The sequence below is a fragment of the Coprinopsis cinerea genome, assembly GCF_000182895.1.
Source record: "Coprinopsis cinerea okayama7#130 chromosome 2 map unlocalized cont3.2, whole genome shotgun sequence".
Lineage (NCBI taxonomy): Eukaryota > Fungi > Basidiomycota > Agaricomycetes > Agaricales > Psathyrellaceae > Coprinopsis > Coprinopsis cinerea.
The window spans coordinates 225,365-245,294 of record NW_003307543.1 but is presented as its reverse complement, the minus strand read 5'-3'; the positions used below and the strand labels follow the sequence as shown (position 1 = coordinate 245,294).

The following is a 19,930-nucleotide window of genomic DNA, read 5'->3' as shown; positions in this document are numbered from 1 at the left end:
ACCAATAAAACGAGTGTGAGATGAGGTCCTGTAGGTTATACGGACCAGAGTCGAGTTGCTAGTATGTATGTGATAACCTGTCAGCAGAGACAACCAAAAAACGAATGTGAGAGTCGAACGATGCGGTTTGCGGGTTCGAAAAGATACGAGAACAGGAAGCAAGGCCCAAGGGATGTCTGTCCATTCGCCATTCGCAAAAAAAGAAATAAAATGATAGAAGAGTGTCGATGATGCTGATGATGATGATAGATGGATGGATGGTGAAGATGATGATGTAGTGCAAGTGTGGCGATATGGTGGTGGTAGCCCGGAGGAATAGTAATAGTAAGATAGGCAGATAGGTAGCGGTGTGATGATGATGTCGACGAGGGTTCGCGAGATTCCCGTTCAGTAAGAGAAGATCATCAACCAGGGGTTGAGGACGATCTGTAACGCGAGCACTTGGTCAGCAAGCCGATCCGACAAACAACTACAACCCTCCAAGACTAGAGCAGAACTCACTGGAAGCAAGATATGACACCCAACATTCAACGAAAGAGGGATAATCAACGCCCACTCCCATCCGAAGATTCGCCACTCGTAAGGGATAGCAGGCGTCGTGAAGACAATCATCATCGCAATGCACAAGAAGCAGATGATAAACGTCAACTTGAAGTTTTGCCAGATTCTCGGCACTGAGGTGGGTAGAAAGAAGAATGGGGGTCATCAGTAATCTGTTACAGTGCACCGACTGGGGTATCGAGGGAAAGAATTCGGGGTTGTGGAGCGATGAAAGGAACATGCGGGACTTCGAAGAGCTTCGCTGTCGAAGTGGGGACGTGACATTTGACATCGTCCAGGTCTCGACCCCTCGAAGCGAGCTCAACAGATAGAACAGAATTGAATAGGATCGGAAGGCATAGGGGCAAACTTAAGATTTGAATAGCGCAGAATCCTCACCTTCAACCCAGAACGAAGAGCGTTCGACTTCCTTTCCAGTAGAGCCCCAAGTCCTATAAGATAGGAACAATCCCGTCAGCACAACAACGTCGAGAACCCAGAAGACCATCCAGACGACAGATGGAACAAAAACGGAACGTACATGTTATACGAGAACATATGCGCCAAGATGGCAGTCGACAGATGGATACTCATCCCACCAAAGAAGAACAAGCTGTAAAAATGAGGATAGCCCAATCAGCCAACAGATCCGACAGATTTCACGAAGCCAACCTGGAAAGATAGTGAGTGATACTCACAAGAACGGAATCCACCTCAAGTTCTCAAACAGCGCAGCAAAGAAATTCTTGTGGCCAAGTCGGTACTCGAGGAGTGTGTATCCCACATTACCGATACCAGGGAACACGACCGCGCACGCCAGCAAGATTTCGAAACTCTTGAGGTAGAACCGATCGATGTTGGGTGCGAGACCGAGCAGGAGGTAGTTGAGGATTGAACCCATCGTTGCCGCGGCGATACCATCTGTGCGCGTGTAAGTTCACAGGTTCACGAAAAGGCGATAGAGAGATATGTGAAGAGAAACAGAACAAGGAGAGAGGCGATTGGCGATCATGGAACGAAGCGTCGGCACTGATAGGAGGAGGATGGGGTATATGCCAACCATGTCGAAGAACACGGGAAGTCGACTGGCAGACAACCCCTTCCGACATCGGCACAAAGTCCTCCGTCCCCTACCTCGTGCTTCCATGATGTGCATCGACAGGGGCGAGAACTCTTCGAAGTGAAATGAAAAGTTCGTGTCGCACTGGGTGCGATCAAGCCGCGGATTGTCTAAGAGACTCGAGGGTGGTATCCGTACCCGGGATTTCGGCGGGGATTCTCATCGAATCCTACCAACCCACGGGCCTTCCAACCCACGAGGAAGAGACAAGAAGGGGACAGAAAATAACCAGAATCGAGACTTACAATATGAGAACATATCTAAATCAAAATCGTCAGCTACCTGGTAGGCAATCCTTGGAGGAAATGCGTGTACTCACAAGACATCATACCAATCTTGTAGTGGAGAGGAGCAGCCGACCACACGAAACCTCGCAACTGCTTGCTGATAGGGCCTTGACGCCACCACCGAACCATGGGGTTGAAAATAATCTCGTTACATCCTAAAAAAATCCCATAATCAACACTCCTGCACGCCAGAGGACGCCAACGAATACACCAACAAATCAAAGGGACTCACCATACGCATACTTCTGCCACCTCGCCAACTCATCCACAATCGTAAGCGACACACCCTCCTTAAATCCTCCATTCGAATACGTAGCCCACCGCAAATTATACCCCTTCAACAAAAGCCTCAACGCCATATCGAAATCCTCCGACACGTTATTCTCCGACCACTGCTTCCTCTTGCCGTCCGTGTCGATGAAGGAGGCGTCCTGGACTGCAGACCACCGCAGGAAAGCGTTGTGCCCGACGAAAGGCGCGACTTCGCCGTTGGCGCAGCCGAGGGAGATACATTTGTTGATGCGCCGTGTGAAGTGGGTGATACCGTTTTCGAAGTAGTGGTGTGCGACTTGCATGACGTCTGTGGGTGGGAGGGGGGTGGGTTAGCCGGTGTATGGTGCATGGGTGGGTGGGGAGACCGCCAATGGGAAGTGAAGGTGAGGAAGGGTCGATCCCCGACACGGGGACGATCGTCAAATTGGTGGCGCAACGCCACCCGAGTAACCTCCACCCAACCCCTCATGTCCTCTCATCGACTCCCGAAGACACGGAAAATGCACAACGTGACAAGATATGACAGACAAGAATCGAAATCTTACCAGATTCGTGTTGGATAATAGCAACGTCCGGGGATTCGCCCATCTCGCGAGCAGCATCTCTGAAGCAATCCTGTGATAAGAGGTGTGCGTTAGTCCAAGGTATAATGATAAAGTCCAAGGTATAATGATGAATGAAAACCATGTCAAATGACACTAAAGTCCTCGTAGAGATGGCGATGAATGAATGAAGGGTTTGCTATCGGGTAGCCATGCTTTTGGCGTGCGTTACCACATAACCTCGATGTCAACACAGGACATCGTGTTGGTGGTGACAGGCTGTGGCAGCGATGACAACGGAAATAGCCAAGCAAAATGAAAAAGCGAATTTGAACAGAAGAGGTTGAATGGAAACAGGGCACGAGGAGGGGCTATCGAGTGTCGAGATTCCAAGCCGTCTGCTAAGTCCCAGAGGTTATCCCCACAGAGCTTAGCAACTCAAAAACCCCAAAATAATCCATCAAAAACTAACCCCGACCTGCTCGTACCCAAGGCACTGCCAAAACCCCCATCCCAAAGACCCAAAAACAAAACAAACGCGACCACAAAGGAAGCAAAAACAAAAAGAAAAGGAAACGACGACCCACTCACCTCAGGTATAATCGTATCAGCATCAATAATCAAAATAATCTCCCCAACCCGAATACTCTTCCCATTCGCACACCAAGGCTTCCACCGCCTCCCACTCTCCTCATACATCTCCTCCGCAGCCATCTTCATCGCCCGATCCTCAAGACACTCCTCGCCATCGTCTTCCGCACCTTCGGCCTCGAGTTGCGCGAGGAATTTCTCGAGTTTGAGGGAGAGTTCGAGGCCGTAGTTCATGCTTTTGCGTTACATATTAGGTTAGTAACACAGTATAGAGAGAGAGAGAGAGAGAGGGGAAAAGAGGATACGCACTTTGAAGCCTTCTTAAACTTTCCCGCCCGCTTGAACCCATCCGGTTCACTCGAATGTCCCGGTCTCGCAACCCACCCAATATTATGGTTCGCATAAAACGCAATACGTTCCTGGCGTTGGTCTTCGGGGATGAGTTGCAAACCGTCGTCGCAGATGAAGATGGCGGAGGTGCCGCCCTGGCGGGCGTAGGTTTGCATGGCTTTTTTGACGGAGAAGACGGAGGGAGCACTGGAGGGGGTTTAGTTAGGTTAGATTGGGATGTTCATCTTGGAGGGATGGTCTACGGAGGGATTGAATAGACTTGGAAGACATGGGGAATGTCGGCAGAGGCAGAGGTCGCGCAGTCCATCGCTGGACCAGACCCTCACCACCATACCCTCACCGCCGAACCTTACACCATCAGAACAATCCAACCCATTCGAAAATCCATCTACCTCCTGTCCACTGTCCGCCGCAATCAACCAAAAAGACAAAACGGCGTCCCACGAGGTAGGGAAGTGAAAGGATAAAATTAGACGGGGAAGTGAAAAGGTAAAAATAGGACAAGGCGTTGTCGTAAGACTCGCGTAAGAAACGCATCCTGGCGATGAGAACGTCCGAAGGGAACGCTGCGCCTCGGCTTCAGGGGTACTGCATACGCCACCAGCCACCCGCCCATCCACCATCCACCCATCCAAAGGAAAACGAGAATGCAAAGGAACAGGCGAACGCATGGACAAGGAAGAGCGCAAAGAACAAAGAGAAGTATCGAGCGAGCACAAGAGCAAAATAAAGTAGAATAGAGTTGAATAGACGAGAATGAAACACGTACATGACAGCTTCCAAAGACTCCTTATAGACCGGCAACTGAATCGTAATATGCGGGAGATTATTATCGATCTCCGGGTTAGGTTCAGGTTTGACCGCAGAGTAGTATGCCGAGTTTTCGTGGTACTGAGCGACGGGTCCGAAAATGAGGCAGATGTTTCCGATAAGTTGGAGGCAGAAGAACTATACATCGGGGTTAGGATTGCGAAAAGAGAGAAAAGAGAGATGGTAACGCACGATTGAAACGCAGAAGATAACAGGCAGCGTCACCACCAGCGCAAACCGCGTAAAATCGCCATCAAGAGCCCACTGGTAGAGCAAGTTGGACACACCCGCCGTGCAGAAATCTATCCAATCCCAACCAAATCAGCATGTATCCATCCCCAGACAAAGATGCCACTTACACCCAGCAAGACCCGCTCCCAACCCAGCATAAACAGGCCCAATCAAAATCAACTTCCTCTCCTTCCTCTTCCTCTTCTCCGCATCAGTCTCATCAGGCGACGGATTCACATTCCTCGGTCCAAGCCGCCACCAACTCCACAAGCCCGACTTTTTCTTCGTCTGAGCCGCCGAAGCTTGCTGCTGCTCCTCGAGTTCCTTCGCCTCCTTATCCGCCACAACCTCATCTGCACTAGAGCCGTGCTCGCCCTTCTCGTTGAGGTCAGCACCGGAATCTTGACGCGAATGCCCGCCGTAGAGGGAGGTGGTGTTGATGGACGACTCGAGGGGTTTGCGGCCGATGTTGCGTGTTCGCCAGATGTGCTTGATCAGCTTTTCTTCAAAGTCTTTGCAGAGGGGGATGATGTGCTCGAGGTGGTAGGACCAGAGGACTACGGAGCGTTCGTCGCGCTGTAGGAGGCGAGTGTGAGTAAGGTTTTGGGTTCGAGAGCAAGGGGAACATACAATGAAGGCACCGCATTGGTCTTTCTCGGCTTTGGGGAGGTGGTCGATCGTTTCAATGATTTGGATCCGTGTGTTTTGGTCGATGTAGACTGAGGTATCTTCAGGTCCTCTGGAAGAACAAGTTCGTTAGTTCCGTTACAAGGCGCCTGTGTCCCAGCCGAGTGAACAGATAAGAAGGTTCGTAACCGCCCAACAGACACAAATCCTGTCTATCAGTCCTACGCCAACCCCAAATCACCGCAAAGCTTCTACGACTTTGACAGCTTCCACTTGGCAACCGCCGCCAGTCAACCAAAGCCCAAAACCAAAACCGACGAAAAGAAAAGGAGAGAGGAGTAAAAGACATACACTTTACGAAGAGCAGCATGTACAGCCGCACTGCGAATCTTGACCGCCACAACGGGATTCAACTTTCGAACCGCGGCTTCGAACGGTACGAGGGCAGGGTTTTCATAGGGGAACACCCGGAAGAAGCCGTCCTCAACTCGCATGGCCACGCCTGTTGAGATGATCTCTTCAGAGGGCATGAACCAGTTGTCTTGCTGCGTGCTCTCGTCTACAATCGCATCACCGTTAGCTCTACGATAAAATAAAGGGCAATGAACACTCACAAATCTTGTGTAGCCAAGCATCCCATAAATCATAATCACTATTATGAAACGTGACCGCAGCGGAGGACATGGAGGGCGCAGAGGAGTGGTGGCCCTGGTGGGGGTGATGAGAAGAGACGTTGACGGACGATACCGCTGCTGAGGAAGACATGGCTGCAAACCAAGGTTGGGATGGTGATTAGAATAAGTATGTAGTCGGCGGTGTGGTGCGAGCGAGCTGTTGCGTGGGGACACGAGAATTCGAATCGAAGGGGAGTTGCAAACAACTTGCGGCCGCGAGGAGGGGCGTTTGTAGGTAATAAAGAAGCAAGCTATACGATAGTCAGTCTATGAGCCACAATCCAGGAAATCGAGCGAGCGTCGTCGAGGGGAGAACCGCCAGCCAAGGGAAGGGGAGGGACGAGGGTGTCGGTGTCGGAGGAGAGGGGTAGACCCTTCCCAATTACCACCAAGGACTACTACTTTACGACCGAACGAGGGGAGCAGAGCGGGGCCAGGGCACGGCCAGACAGCCCAAACGCAGCTTTATACATTGATCGCTTCTTTCTTCTCACATCTTGGTTCAGAACTGAACAAGATGAGATTCCGTCCATCCAGATGCAGATACACATCATCGCGATTCGCAGAAGAGCGGGATTCTGCTTTGACGCTGTCAGCCCAAAATCCTGATGTCGTAAATTACGTAATTTGCTAACCCTGGATATTTTATGTTCCTTGGAATAGGCGCCCACGCTGTTCTGTTCTTGAAGGTTTTCCAGGATGTCGTTCATGCTAGTATCTGTCAAGACAACGTACTCGTGCCTGGACATTCCGCACTCGATTGAATTGAACATCTCGTTTATGTCTACTACGTATACTAACTAGAACTTCTCGTGCTTGTCAATTGATGATAACCTTCAACTTGAAGTTGGTGCGCACCCGGCGAGTTTAGACTTCCGGCTGTGTACCTTTAACGTGAACGCCAAACCTCGAGGCTAGGTGAAAGCTAGTCGTATCATTTGCCTTTATCTGTTGATGTTTCATTGTCCCTCGCAGGTGATTTCCCCTTGAACCTCGACGTTCAAGATGAACAACAGCCGTCTTGTCTGTCGAGGATTTCAACAATCTAAGAATAACTACTCGGGACGACTCTCCGTCCGCTCGAATTACACCATGGGCTGTCTGTCAGTGTATACATAGTAGTATGCGTCTACCTCCCGCACACAATGAACAACATGGGCCTCATTTCGCACACACTTCCGCGATTCTCGTACAATCAAACCGGCGCCGGTGAACCTACAGTCCTTATGCCACTGTATTATTGCCCCCACCCACCATGGGTGCGGTGAGGACATGCTTCTCTATCTTTAGACTTATCTTTAGACCACACAACGAAAAATTACTGCACGCACCCAACTCAGTGCCTTAAGTTACCCCATCCCACTGCCCGCACATCTAAAAGTCACAACTTCACAGCTCTCAATTCCACCTTTCACTTCCCCTCTCCTACCGTTCTCAATCCCTGTAAACAACTCCATCAGGAGAAGATCAACAGAAAATTCATTATTCAGCGACAAAAAGGCACGGAACCCGGATTCCGAAAATAACCCACCCTCATCTCTAGACTCTCAGTCGAATTCGAAGATGGAAAGCGGCGGACCAGAGTAAGAGTCTGAGAGTCGAGCCAACAAAAAATGCTCGAACCTTGTGTTTGATGGAATCCCAGGACCTTCATCACTCATGTGCATGAATCGTTAGTGATCAGCACCTTGTATCCGACGATATCACTTGACAAGCCTACTGGGGCGAGGAGGCCTTTCTATTCCCTCTGCATCCCCACTGACCGCAGAGGACTTGTGACCAGGACCGGAATATTACATGTACGAGACGAGAGGAGGCGAGCTCGACATTAACTTAGTGCCGTCGGAGAAATATTACGAACTGGAGAGGAGGGGAGGGGGCTTTTAAGTTGGACTCGGGCGCTAGAGTTCATCGATGTCCGTATGTAGTAGAGGGAGTCTCGCCTAGATATCTCAAACCCACCTTAAGTACCCTCGCCTCACTCAAATCTCGAATCTTAAATCCCGAATCCCAGCGCACAATGCTAACATACAATCCAAACAACAACACCAAGAGAAAGGGACGTCGTCCGGCACACATGTACTTACACAGCCCCGTCGAGCGAGAAGACTTCCTTCCTTCCATTCAATTATAGCTCGGCACATATAAATACATGTCTCCGAAAGCTGGAACGTGAACCCGGAAAATTGAAAGAAGCACGCTTGGTGCTTCTCGTGCCTGGATCGTATGGACATAAGTACCTCGAGGTACGCATCCAATCCACTGTTATGTTATCGACTTCAGGTCATGAAGTGGAGCTCGAGGTGATAGGCAGTCGTGCTCGTGGAGCTGCCCGGCTGAGGGTACTACATACTCAACTACTACCTTGTCCTCGTGGAGTGAGCCTTGGTTCTCCTGGGGGCCGACGGACTCGCACCGTCAAAGAACCTATTCGAGAACATGAGATGGCACTGGCAGATCCGTGCAGGCCACGGGGCAGTACCAACAGGCTGAGCCCTGTTGAAGTTCTTGTTCCGAAGCGTTTGAAAGACATCCAACCACGTCTAAGTATAACATTAACATCTGGCAGATCCTTGATCAGAAAAAGAAGAAGTACTTACAACTGTGTAAGTATATAGCCATCACTCAGGTCAGAGAACAAAAGGAGCCTGAGGGAAGTATCATAGAGCAAAAGGAATGTTTTGCCTATCTAGGACTCGGACTCTGAATCACTTGTCGCGATGTCTATCATCCCTCCTGGAAAGCATATGATCGCTGGCGTGTTCCGACGAACTTCCTTTTGTTTTCTGCGTATCAGGTAAGGTCAAGGCTAGTGTCTGACTCCGTCTTGCACTGGTAGATCGCATATCAGGGCTTAAGCTCGAGAGCGATGGGTGGTACTGACGCTAAGCGCTAAGCGCCCGTGGCCGCGATCGGTCATGGTAGCCCACAACTACATTAGCCTACCCGCGAAGTAGCTTTCTCGTCAATTTTCAACTTTAGATTCAACTGACCATCCCTCGGCGTACTTGAACCATCGAGCAATTATTCCTCCCCCAAGTTCAAGCCGCGGCTCTAAATCGCGGAAAACGCGCAAGTAAGTAAGCAGCCCATCAGGTCCTCCGTCCTCCGAGTCTCAACACCATCAGTCAGTCAGCTGTAACTTGTAAAGGTACAGAAACTTCGCGCACAACGAACACTCATGAAACAGCCGTCTAACACCACCCATATCCCGGCCACCTCTGGACTTGGCAGCCGCACCGAAAGACGGACTCGAGAACGCGAGTCGTTGGGACATGTGCTGCCAGGTGATTCCCAGGCCTCCGGGGAGGGATAAAGATCTCCTCTGAATCAATCAGTTCACTGGCAGAAAGTTGTCGAATGAGGAAGAATTTCCTTATATGATTGCCTCAAGATACTGCCAGTGAGTGAGGAGTCGGGTGCGTTAAGCATTCCGAGGTGGATGAGATACTTAACTAGAAGGGATTTCTAGGCGAAGAAATTCGACTTTTGTTACGAGGTATGGCCAGAGTAGGCCGCCCGTCACACACATGCGTACTTGTAGACTGTTTACGCTCCCTTGACGCTTGACGCCGAACAGAACCCTCATCAGTAAGTGATTTTCAGGTGCTGCTAACCAGTCCCGCGGGCTGATATGTAGGACCCATGTAGGAGTACAAAAACTACCCGCTCCACTTGCTAGCGCTAGTACGAGTGGTGGCTGGCACCGGCGTTTAGTCATCGGGTGTCAATAAGCCTACACGTTAAAGTTGGAACTCTGATCAACATTGTCAAGCTTTCATTTGCGCGCACGGCCTTCAAGATGTGAGCCATAGTGCATACTTCAACGCCATCTGCTACTGCTTAATCATACTTCAACGCCATCTACTGCTGCTTGATCTTACCAGGTACATGGGGTGGGCCTTTCAAGTTGGCTCTCGGGAAACGACGTCGAGAATGGTCGACCAGGGGCGAGAGGAGAGTCGGATGCACAGCGTGCTCTGTAAGTAGTGTTCAAATTTGACTTCTGGTATGGATCCCTTTCAAGTTGAGCGTATGATCCCGGGCGACCGTTCCTGATACGAACGCCTCGGTGGAGGGTACACACCGCCGCTGCTTCAAGTTCTCAGCCTATACTTACCACTGCACTGCACTCCCTATCAAACCTCCTAAAAGGCCTCATCTCGCCCAGCCTCCACCCACACTGTCACGAAGCTTCAATCACCCTTCAAATTGAGTTCGTCCTTACAAAGATAAGTATATCTCAACAGCCGACCGGCAGTCTACAGATATCCTCCTTCGCTGCAAGGAAGCGCCCGATCTGCAAGGGTCAGTCACCATATGAGAAGCACTGCAACGACGAGTTCATTAACGTTGAGTGTACAGATAGATTCGTACCAGGAGATCTGCAACTTCAAGGACGAGTCCAGTAATAATAACCTTTCCAAATCCCAAAACGAGCTTTGTTTCTCAGCAGCCCAAATTGCCGCCCGTCGAAAACTGCCTCCGCCAACCCGACTGTCCAAAAGGAGTTAAAGCCCTAAAAAACAAGGAAAATCATAATTCTGATAAGTTCTCGCTAAGTCCTCCATAAGGAGAGAAGATCCCACATATTTTCTCCGGGATCAATCAACGAAATTAACCCACACACCTTTCTCTCTGACACTTACCACATCATATTGACCGCACGCCTCCCGCCTACCGGGACGCTCAAGACAAACCCCTGCTTCTTTTCTGTTCTTAACAGTTAACTCTCCTCTCGGGTTTCCCACCATGTCAAACCGCACGCACGCATGGAACGGCAGTTTACTCATTCTGACTGACTGCCTGTCTAACGTTAACGTCGACCCCCCACGATGCAGCACGATGCTTGACAATGATTGGTTCCAAGGGCCCAACTTGGGCTGGAATTCGGAATCTGGTGTCAATCTGGCGTAGGGTGCAGTGGGCTGTGGGCTGTGGGCTGTATGCAGCGTTTTTCGGCTGTGCGGCTTGGGACGTCCATTTCTCTTCGAAGTTTCTTCTTGTCACGGAGGAAGGAGTGCTGAAACCCTCCGAGCTGATACTATCTGTCAACCCTAGGGTCAGTATGTGAAATCTGGATTCAGTCCTGGGAGGATTCCGCTGTTTCTCCTTCGTGGATTCTCCTACTTATCAGCCCTTGTTTATGGGCGTTGGGAAATAGAGTTGGGGTTGGGTAAGGAGTTCTCTAATCTCGCTCCCTCTTGTCCCTGAGAAATCGGTACAACGTAACGCGGTCTGTTCTATCCAACCTGTCGTTCCTTCCTCCCCGTTCCGAACGTGAAGCTGTGCCTCGAACACCAGAAGCACGCTTGTTCATTAGGTTCACCTTCCCAGGCGGGTCAGATTCCCTTTCTTGTTTCCCTCTTCCGTCCATCCTCTTCTTCGCCTGCTGGGATCTGCTCATCCATCCATCCAACCCCATCCATCTATCGACGGGTCACCGAGCCAGTGCCAAGTTCCATTTCCTCGAATCCTATCGCCGTCTTTGTACCACAACAATTCCATCATCGTCACTAACATTCCTATTTCGCTGACCACACACCGCCGAAGTCTTTGCTTGACAGCTCCATCCAGATCTTGGTACTCGAGCAGCTCAATCATTGCTTGTGAGTTTTTCCGCTCCTGCCTTGCCTCCGTCGTACAGTCATTCATTCATTCATGTTTGGAATCTCCTTTCGTCTTTGATTTAGCTTGGGCTCTTTCAAGTAATTCAAATCCGACCCGACAGTGACATATACTTCCGCCCCTTGCGACAACCCAACAATTTACGAACAACGACAGCGAGACGAACGTCCAACTTGGGCATCTGTGTGCAATCTATAGCTATTTTTGTTATCGAGGACCGGATTGCACCCCTGGCTTGACATAACATTACTAGACGCCCAACAAGATTCCAGGTTCGTCTGTTCTAGATGCTTTTCTGTTCCGTTACCGTTTTTCTCACCGTCTACGACTCTGTCACGAAATCAGGTCGAACAACAAAGTCACTTCAAAGACCTTTCAAATTTCAACTGGTTCTATCAATAGCACAATCATTTTGGCATCGGCGTTTTAGCCATTCGCTGGGATAACACGAACAACCCAGCGACACATCTTCCGAGTGCAAGAATCTCTCGAGTTTACCTTGTGCCCCTCCTTCCATCAAAATCTGTCCTATAAACGAAGACTTCCCCGTCTAATCCGCGCCGCCCCTTGGGGATCCCTTCTTTACACCCGCCGCTTCTTTTTTCGATAAGATCGCCCCTGCGCTTCTTATTTCCTCGTTCGTGCAAAGCTAAAGCTACCCCTTGTTGGGCTCTCGGCTTTTGCTCGCCCCCACGTTCCTTTCAACCGACCTCCTTTCCTTTGCGTTGACCCCACTCCCTCGTTGACGTTCCCTCCACCCCCCTCTCCGACTTGCCTCGCACTGCACGATGTCGTTCCAGATTGGCGGCGGCGACAAGGACAAGGACCAGCTGTCAACGGCATCTTCGGGGTCGATTGGCATAGCGGTCACCAGCGATGACACACCCCACAACGCCTCTTCCTCCTCCTCCAACAATAACGCACCAACACACTCCAACACCAACACCCACTCCAACTCGAAAAACGCATATTCATCAGCCACCAGGCCGAACACGGCGTCGTCAACGTTCAGCGACCCCTTTGCCTCGCCCGACTCGAGCCGCCCTCCGTCCATCAGGCCGGCACTGAGCCCGTCCGGCTCGACGTTCAGCTTCCCCTTCGGCCTCTCCAACGCTCCGAACCACGTTCCCCGCTCGATCCTCCATCAGTCTTCGTCGAAGGATATCAGAGACAGAGACAGCCACCTGTCCAGCAGCGGCCTCGGTGGCCCGCCGACCTACGGGTACAGCTCCGCCCGCTCCTCCTCCCAGCGCATCCCGCATTTCACGAGCGCGAACAGTCTTTATGGCGTGCTGCCCACACCGTCGACCCCAAACCCCGATGGGAGCACGGCGGCGTTGAGGCATAAAGGCACGAGGATGAAAAGCCACAAGTTGCCTGATGATGTGGTTGTGCCGAAGCCGTGGAAGGAGGAGGAGAAGAAGAGTGCGAGGAAGGTGGTGTCGTATTGGATCGTTTATGCGCTTGCGCTGTTGGGCTTTGCGGGTGGCGCTGTGCAGTGTTTCTTCACTGTTAAGAATGTGCAGTTGGACAAGGAGCCGTTGTGTATTGTGTTGGACGAGGATTTTAGCAATCCGGATACTGTGTTTGGAGAGGGAGGCACTTTCTTTAGGGAAGTTACTATGGATGGCTTTGGGTGCGTCTCTTCTTTCTTCAGTGGGGTTCTGGTTTGTTGACACCCGAGGTTTGCAGCAACGGTCAATTCGAGATGACGACGGCCTCATCGAACAACTCATTCGTCCAAGACGGCAAGCTCTACATCGTCCCCACACTCACCGCTGACAACATCGGCATGGACGCCGTCCTCGACGGCACCATCTACAACATCACCGGCTGCACCTTCAACGAAACACGGCCTGACGGAGGCTTCATCCTGCAACCCGACGGCAGCCAGGTATTCGACATCGAAGGCTATACCAACGCGTGCAGCAAAGTTTCCAACGCCACAAGCGGGGCTATTATTAACCCCGTGCAGAGTGCCCGGTTGACGACTATCAAGAGTGCGAGTATTCGGTATGGACGGGTGGAGATTCGGGCCAAGATGCCTCATGGGTACGCTCCCTTCCCATCTCGCCTTGACACTCGGCTAATAGCCTGGTATGATTAGTGACTGGCTCTGGCCCGCCATTTGGATGTTGCCCAAGGACAGCGTGTACGGCCCGTGGCCTATGAGTGGCGAAATCGATATCGTCGAGTCCCGCGGTAACGGTCTGCGCTATACGGCACATGGATCGAACTACGTCCAAGGCTCGCTGAACTGGGGACCCGCACCTGGTCTTAACGGCGTCGACAAGACCTACAGCTGGTGGAGCGATAAGCGCAAGTCGTTCGCCGACGAGTTCCATACGTATGCTTTGGAGTGGACGCCCAAGTTCCTGTACGTGTCCCTCCTCCCTCATCCTTTACTGATTGCTCATTACTCATTTTTCAGCCGAATCTACGTCGACTCCCGCCTGCACACCCTCCTCGACCTGCGCTTCAACAAGCCCTTCTTCGAGCGCGCCGAATGGCCAGCCACAGTCTTCGACGGCAACTCCCTCGCACCCCTGCACAACCCCTGGGCCAACGGTACCAATGCCACACCCTTCGACCAAGAATTCTTCTTAATTCTCAACGTCGCTGTCGGAGGGACGAACGGTTGGTTCCCCGAAGCGCAGGGGGATAAGCCGTGGTTGAATAGCGCTGGGAACCCCCAAAGGGATTTCCTTAGTGCGATTGAACAGTGGTATCCTACGTGGGGCACGGATGTGAACCAGAGAGCGATGGTGGTTGATTATGTGAAGATGTGGAAGCATTGTAAGGCGCCGGCGTAGAGGGTTGGTGAGGGCTTGGTTCCTTGCTTTCGCTTTTTTCTTTCTTTCGATACGACACTGGACATTTTTTTTTTTCCACTCAAGCTAGCTTTACTATCTTATCCTTCCTTCGTTCTACGCTGCGCATGTTCCGCATTGGCATTCTCCCCGCTTTCTCGCTTTGCTGCTGCATGTACACTATACATTCCAACTACCGTAGTATATCTCGCCTGAACAAAAACCTCTTAACCACGAGCGCTTGCAAACCTAATTTTATTCCCTTGGCTCTAGTTTCCCCTGTTCGAATTCCTTCTTTCTTGGGACCTCGTTATATTTGGATATTTTTCTCGATTTAGAATGGCATATTTTTAAGAAACCAAGGAACCGACAGAACAGAAGACGCAAACACGGAAACCTGAGCGCTGAGCTTCTGAATTCTATTGTCACATAGTCCACGGAAGATCTCCACAAGATCTCCAGCTCAATTCCGTGCTGCCGGCTTGAGCGTGTGTATATTTCACGAAGGGGCAGTCGAGACGCCTCCAACGTTATCGTTAACGAGAAGTTGGAACAATTCATGAGTCCATGCATGTTCCGCGACACTGACACGAGACGGAGAACCTAGCTATTCCTGGACACGCCTTGAACCGGTGGACGGACGTGGCGATAAACCCCGGCGCTTATTTTGAGGGTAGGCAGACAGGTCTGTCAACTCTCGGCGGAGGCAGGAGAAATTGTATGTACAGACCAGGCCAAACCAACGGGACTCGATCGTACCCTCACCGGTGCCTACGTTTACCTCGTTGCTTTGGCTGACAGGTTCTGAATACTGTAATGTGTCATGTGCTACATGCTGACTTGCAGGTTAACGGCAATAACGTACGGGTGTAAATACACGAGTGCCAGCCAGTGCGTGTAGCCACGCACGCATGTGGCAAACGGTATGTTTCTGTCTTCGTCGTGAGCGAGGCTTATCTCGAAACAGTTCATGGCGGTTAGAACACGATCAGACGAGTCGATGAATCCCAACGCTGTCCATCCTTGTCCTAAAAATAGGACTGACGAACGCGAAAATTTCATCCATCTATCGTTTCCTGGTACCTGATCCCAGAAAAGCAGATTTCGAGAACATGATGACCTTGAAGTGACCATCAGAATTGAAGGAGATCCAGACCAGGCTTAGTACCTCAATCGAGGAAAGCGAAGGCTGGTTGCTGGACGCACAGAAGACTTTTTGACGAGATGACCTCCCGAGTGAGTTTCGTTAGCCAGAACAAGTCCATCATCCAGAATTTCGAGAATTCCTGTGCCCAAGGACGGAATGGCTGTAAGACCATGACCACAGCAACAGTCACCACAGGTTTGGATGTATTGCTGGGATGGGGGATGGATTCCTGGGACATAGGTTGACGTCGCGCGCGGAAGTCAGTTTATTATCTTGGCTCGCGGGTACAGTTGTTGAAAAGTCTGGACACCAGTCGTCAACGAAAGGGGTGTAAAGGAGGGACGGACTGTGTTCGATGGAATGTCGCAGCAGCCGGTAAGAATAGCGCGAGGAATGCAACACGGAAGGCAGAGCACCTCCGTAGGGTCTAGGTGAGAGATGTGATGCAACCTCAGCTCTTAGCTCCCTCCAGCTAGGCGACGATTGCAACGCGACAAGGGGCGATTGGAGGAGTGGTTAACGATGAATAGATTGCAAATTAGGTGGGATAATATTATGGTTGTTCCATTGGAAGAGTGTCGGAAATGTTGACAACAGTTCCATCGTCACAGATGACTTTGAAACGCACTATTTGTTGTATTGGGAGGTTGTGGTCAATTTGTATGTCAGGGAAGATGTGAAGAAAGGTACGCACAGACAGTGAAAGGTGCACCCTTCTCTTTTCTTATACTCGTGAAGTAGACGGTGCCAGAGCCTGAAAAAGATGTCATAAAAATCTTGAGCCTGATCCAATGGGTAAAGTACGTGCCTTTCGAACCCTTCACTCTAAAACTGACGTCAATGTTCCCTTGCAGTACGCTGATCTGAAAAACGCAATAAGGTTAGCTCCGACGCACGTACAGCTTGGATCCGACACAAAAGAGACTTCATGCAGCAGCCAGGCACTCTACAGAGTCACCCATGCTCAAAAAGCCCACAAAAAAGTCTCTGAAAATAAGAAAATAACCGACACTCACCCGGCCAATGACTCTCGGGTCTCCATTCAGCCACCACTCCGGCTGCGGTCTAATAGCATCTCCCAGTGCTTCATGCATCTGAGGATCCGCCCTCAGCGACCTTATGATACTCCTAAACACCGAACTCGACAGCTTCTCTTGGTTCGTCGCGTATGTCATGAACAGCGCGCCGCCGCATGCGGCTACAGCCAACGTTGCCAATGCTCCTGGCCATTTGGACTGTTGATTTACAGACTTAGTTCTTGCTTTACATTTCATCGTGATAATAGAAGGCTGCGCACCTTGATCCTAGGCAACTCTCTCGTCGGCGGGTGCTTCGCATAATACGGTCGAGGTCGTGAAGTATCAGAGAACGTCGTGACTTCCGGACTTTCTTGTGACGGTGGGGCTGGTCTTTGAGCATTTGTCGAGAGGTATTGTCGAAGGACCGTGTACTGTGGTAGCCTACATGGCTGCCGTCGCAAAAGGGAGGCCATTGGAGATCGCGGAACGAGGACAACCTTGAACCAGCCAAATGTTTCGCGTCATTGGTGCGCGCACAGCCACGGCCAAGACCGCTCCGCCAAAACGCCCGGGGCGATCCGGCTTCTTGGGCGCTTGTTTGCGGCCCAGGGTTCGATTCCCAGAGAAGACTTTATTTCTAGGATATGGACATGACGAAGCCCATTGGTATCTACTGACTCGCAATAGTAGTAATAGCTTTCTTTTTCTTTGATCTTTTAGTTGCCGTAGGATTCTTCAACCGCGGCCTCCACCCAGTACCGTGAACGTCTGTAAGTCTGATTCCTATGTCGAACAACCGCTCCGCTAAGGGCACCCATTTTGACTTGTCGATGTCTCGTCTGTGGCAGGGTATATATTGAGTCTCAATTAAATCTAACACTTTGTACATTGACTCACTGATTACGAGGCCACGAAAAAGCTGGATCCTCGACACGAATTTCCAACAACCGGAACATCATCGAGAAATCATGACCCATAAGCGCGTCGAGCGCCTCTTGGCTGTCAGTTCCAGTTAGTATACCCAAAGCAGTTGTCCCCGGGGTAATCGAGATGACTCACCTGATATCGATCGTCCCAAGCCGAATAATCTCCAGCTTCATATCCACGAAACCTTCACTCGATGACTCGAGGCACCTCGGGTCGAACCCGGCCACCGTGCCAAGAACGCCTGTAGGTATTCTCCAGGTCACAACGTTGGGACAATAATCTGGAATGAGACCAGGAATAATCGGGTCAATTTCCAGCATCACAATCTTGTGACCGTGAACTGCCAAGAAGCATTGTATGTCGGTGCGGGCGAATGATTCCCGACCGCAAATTGGAAACTCGAGACGTCGGAGAGATGGTAGACTACCACAGTAAAAAGTGATTCAGTGAGAATATGGGATTCAATTAGTGTAATGACTGACCTCATATAACTGAACGTTTCAAGGAAACGAGTGGTGTAGGCACGGGGCCAGGAGACGAACGTAAGATGCTCGAGGTTCGGGAGTGCATCCGGCCAGACTATAACGGGTCCCGTTCGCAGTGGCACCCGTTCCACACCAGACATCCTCGGAAGCTGAACGTCGACGACCAATATCTTTAGCTCTCCAAGTTGCCTGAGCAGGTAGAAGAAATTGCCTTCCGCTTGAAGAAGCTCGTCCGCATCGTTAACAACGACAGGAACTTGCAAGCGCGTCAATCGCCGACCTACACCCTCCGCCAATGTCCTAAACGTGTACCAGCGGATACCAGGACGAGGTACTGGATGGTGTTCCGTCTCCCTCGCTGGATAGTAGCGAGGTGAATACCGATTGTTCAACTCCCAGTATTCCAGCGCAATAAATTCCTCGAGGTTAACGCATCGCCGAAACGATAGCTCGAGCGTCTCTGCCAGTTTCTGATCGGAAACCAGTGGAAGACTGGAGAAGTCAAGGCATAGACGGGACATGTAATGAAGCCTTCCCGCGGAGAAGAAACGCCGGAAAGCCTTTGGCTTGGATATGTGGCAGACGAGTAATTCCGAGTCCGGGTCGTCCTGTCATCGATATCCAAAGAACCCGCGTTGAGCAAGTGTCACCAAAAGAGTCGCAACAAATCCTCACCTCACAATCAGACCGGGGGACCCTCTGAAGGAATCCACCTCTTTCTTTGACTTCTGGCTCGGCTAGCATCGTGTTGATCCAGGTCTTCGGTAAGGGAAGGGTACAATCCCAGGGGCTGTAGTGTTCATCTCGACGATTAGCGACATACGACGTAGGAGAAGCTCAGGCCCACTTACTCCTTGGATGGCGGCTTAACCCACTCAATCTTCTTCACAAACGCGGTATCGCGAGCCAGCTCAACGTATCTCGCCTCCTTATGACTGGCCCAGTCATCTGGAATAGCCGTACGCTGATTGTCGACAACACGAAGCGTCGTAAGCCTCTTCAGCTGTTTCGATATGTCGTAGTAGTGCAGAAGTGTCCAGAGAGAGCCATAAGTTTGACACGAGTATCTATCGCCCAGAGTAAGGTGCCGTAGACGGGACGTATCAGGGATTGCGGAAATCAACTCTGAGAGATTCTCGAAGTTCTCGTGGCTGACAACGACGAGTGAATCCTGCCACACCAGCGGACGTTAGTTTATGGACAGCAATAACCGGAACGGAGGTACTCACCATCCTGCTCCAGCTTTCCAAAGCATCCTTCAAGAAGGAAGTCGCATCCTTCTGAAGCTTGGACGTTCCGGTCTTCAACTGGCTATTATACAGTATGGCCCTCACCGGGTCAACCGCTTTCAGACCCCGGTCGTAATTCGTCGGTGCCTCCCTGCTGCCCAGCGAAGTAGTCATCCACAGTACCTCCAGCCCCGTCCCGCAGAGTTCCAGTATCGATGCAGAGTAAGAGCCGTACCACCCTTCGAGTCTGAGTTTCTTGATGTACTTCGCATGCCCCAGTTCGCGTTTGTTGGAATTGCCACCATGTCTAGCCGCTCTTCTACCCCTCCGATTCTTCCAAATCCCCCTCTTGCCCTCCAGCGTCTGTGAGAGAGCGTACGCTTGACCCGGAGACCGTATCACCACAGTCTCGTAGAGCAAGGGGATCCCGATTTGATACCACAATTTACAAACCATGAGAGGAGGTAACGATGGAAGACCGTAGTTCGAGAACGGTGACACAGGCTCGGTGCTGGAGAATTTGTCGTCTGGAACGCAGAAGAAGGGCTCCAAGATCTCTGAGAGAAGTTCGTTTGGAAGTTGAGATATCCCGGAGCATTCAAGAGTCGGGTTTTCGTTCGGAGACTGGGGCTCCATCGC

General features: G+C 51.0%; 4 protein-coding genes across 4 annotated transcripts; 1 reads left to right on the top strand and 3 right to left on the bottom strand.

The window, feature by feature from the left end:
• Nucleotides 1–387: 387 nt before the first annotated feature.
• On the bottom strand, nt 388–6,137 carry CC1G_10193 (hypothetical protein; the record flags this gene model as incomplete). Its single annotated transcript, XM_001841144.1, has 17 exons — nt 388–426; nt 502–674; nt 940–992; nt 1,082–1,153; nt 1,239–1,461; nt 1,906–1,920; nt 1,980–2,102; nt 2,180–2,527; nt 2,766–2,835; nt 3,354–3,588; nt 3,663–3,890; nt 4,474–4,652; nt 4,707–4,816; nt 4,874–5,321; nt 5,376–5,484; nt 5,724–5,931; nt 5,987–6,137. The coding sequence occupies 17 exons, from the start codon at nt 6,135–6,137 to the stop codon at nt 388–390; spliced, it is 2,784 nt and encodes a 927-aa protein (XP_001841196.1).
• Nucleotides 6,138–12,462: 6,325 nt separating this feature from the next.
• CC1G_10192 (glucan 1,3-beta-glucosidase) lies at nt 12,463–14,844 on the top strand (the record flags this gene model as incomplete). Its single annotated transcript, XM_001841143.2, has 4 exons — nt 12,463–13,310; nt 13,367–13,726; nt 13,782–14,051; nt 14,106–14,844. The coding sequence occupies 4 exons, from the start codon at nt 12,463–12,465 to the stop codon at nt 14,485–14,487; spliced, it is 1,860 nt and encodes a 619-aa protein (XP_001841195.1). The 3' UTR covers nt 14,488–14,844.
• A 1,340-nt stretch (nt 14,845–16,184) lies between these two features.
• CC1G_10191 (hypothetical protein) lies at nt 16,185–17,123 on the bottom strand (the record flags this gene model as incomplete). Its single annotated transcript, XM_001841142.1, has 4 exons — nt 16,185–16,258; nt 16,326–16,494; nt 16,648–16,866; nt 16,929–17,123. 4 exons carry the CDS (start codon nt 17,121–17,123, stop codon nt 16,185–16,187), a joined length of 657 nt encoding a protein of 218 aa, XP_001841194.1.
• Nucleotides 17,124–17,320: 197 nt separating this feature from the next.
• On the bottom strand, nt 17,321–19,927 carry CC1G_10190 (hypothetical protein; the record flags this gene model as incomplete). Its single annotated transcript, XM_001841141.2, has 7 exons — nt 17,321–17,489; nt 17,548–17,649; nt 17,710–18,000; nt 18,060–18,670; nt 18,738–18,852; nt 18,914–19,233; nt 19,292–19,927. 7 exons carry the CDS (start codon nt 19,925–19,927, stop codon nt 17,321–17,323), a joined length of 2,244 nt encoding a protein of 747 aa, XP_001841193.2.
• Nucleotides 19,928–19,930: the final 3 nt, after the last annotated feature.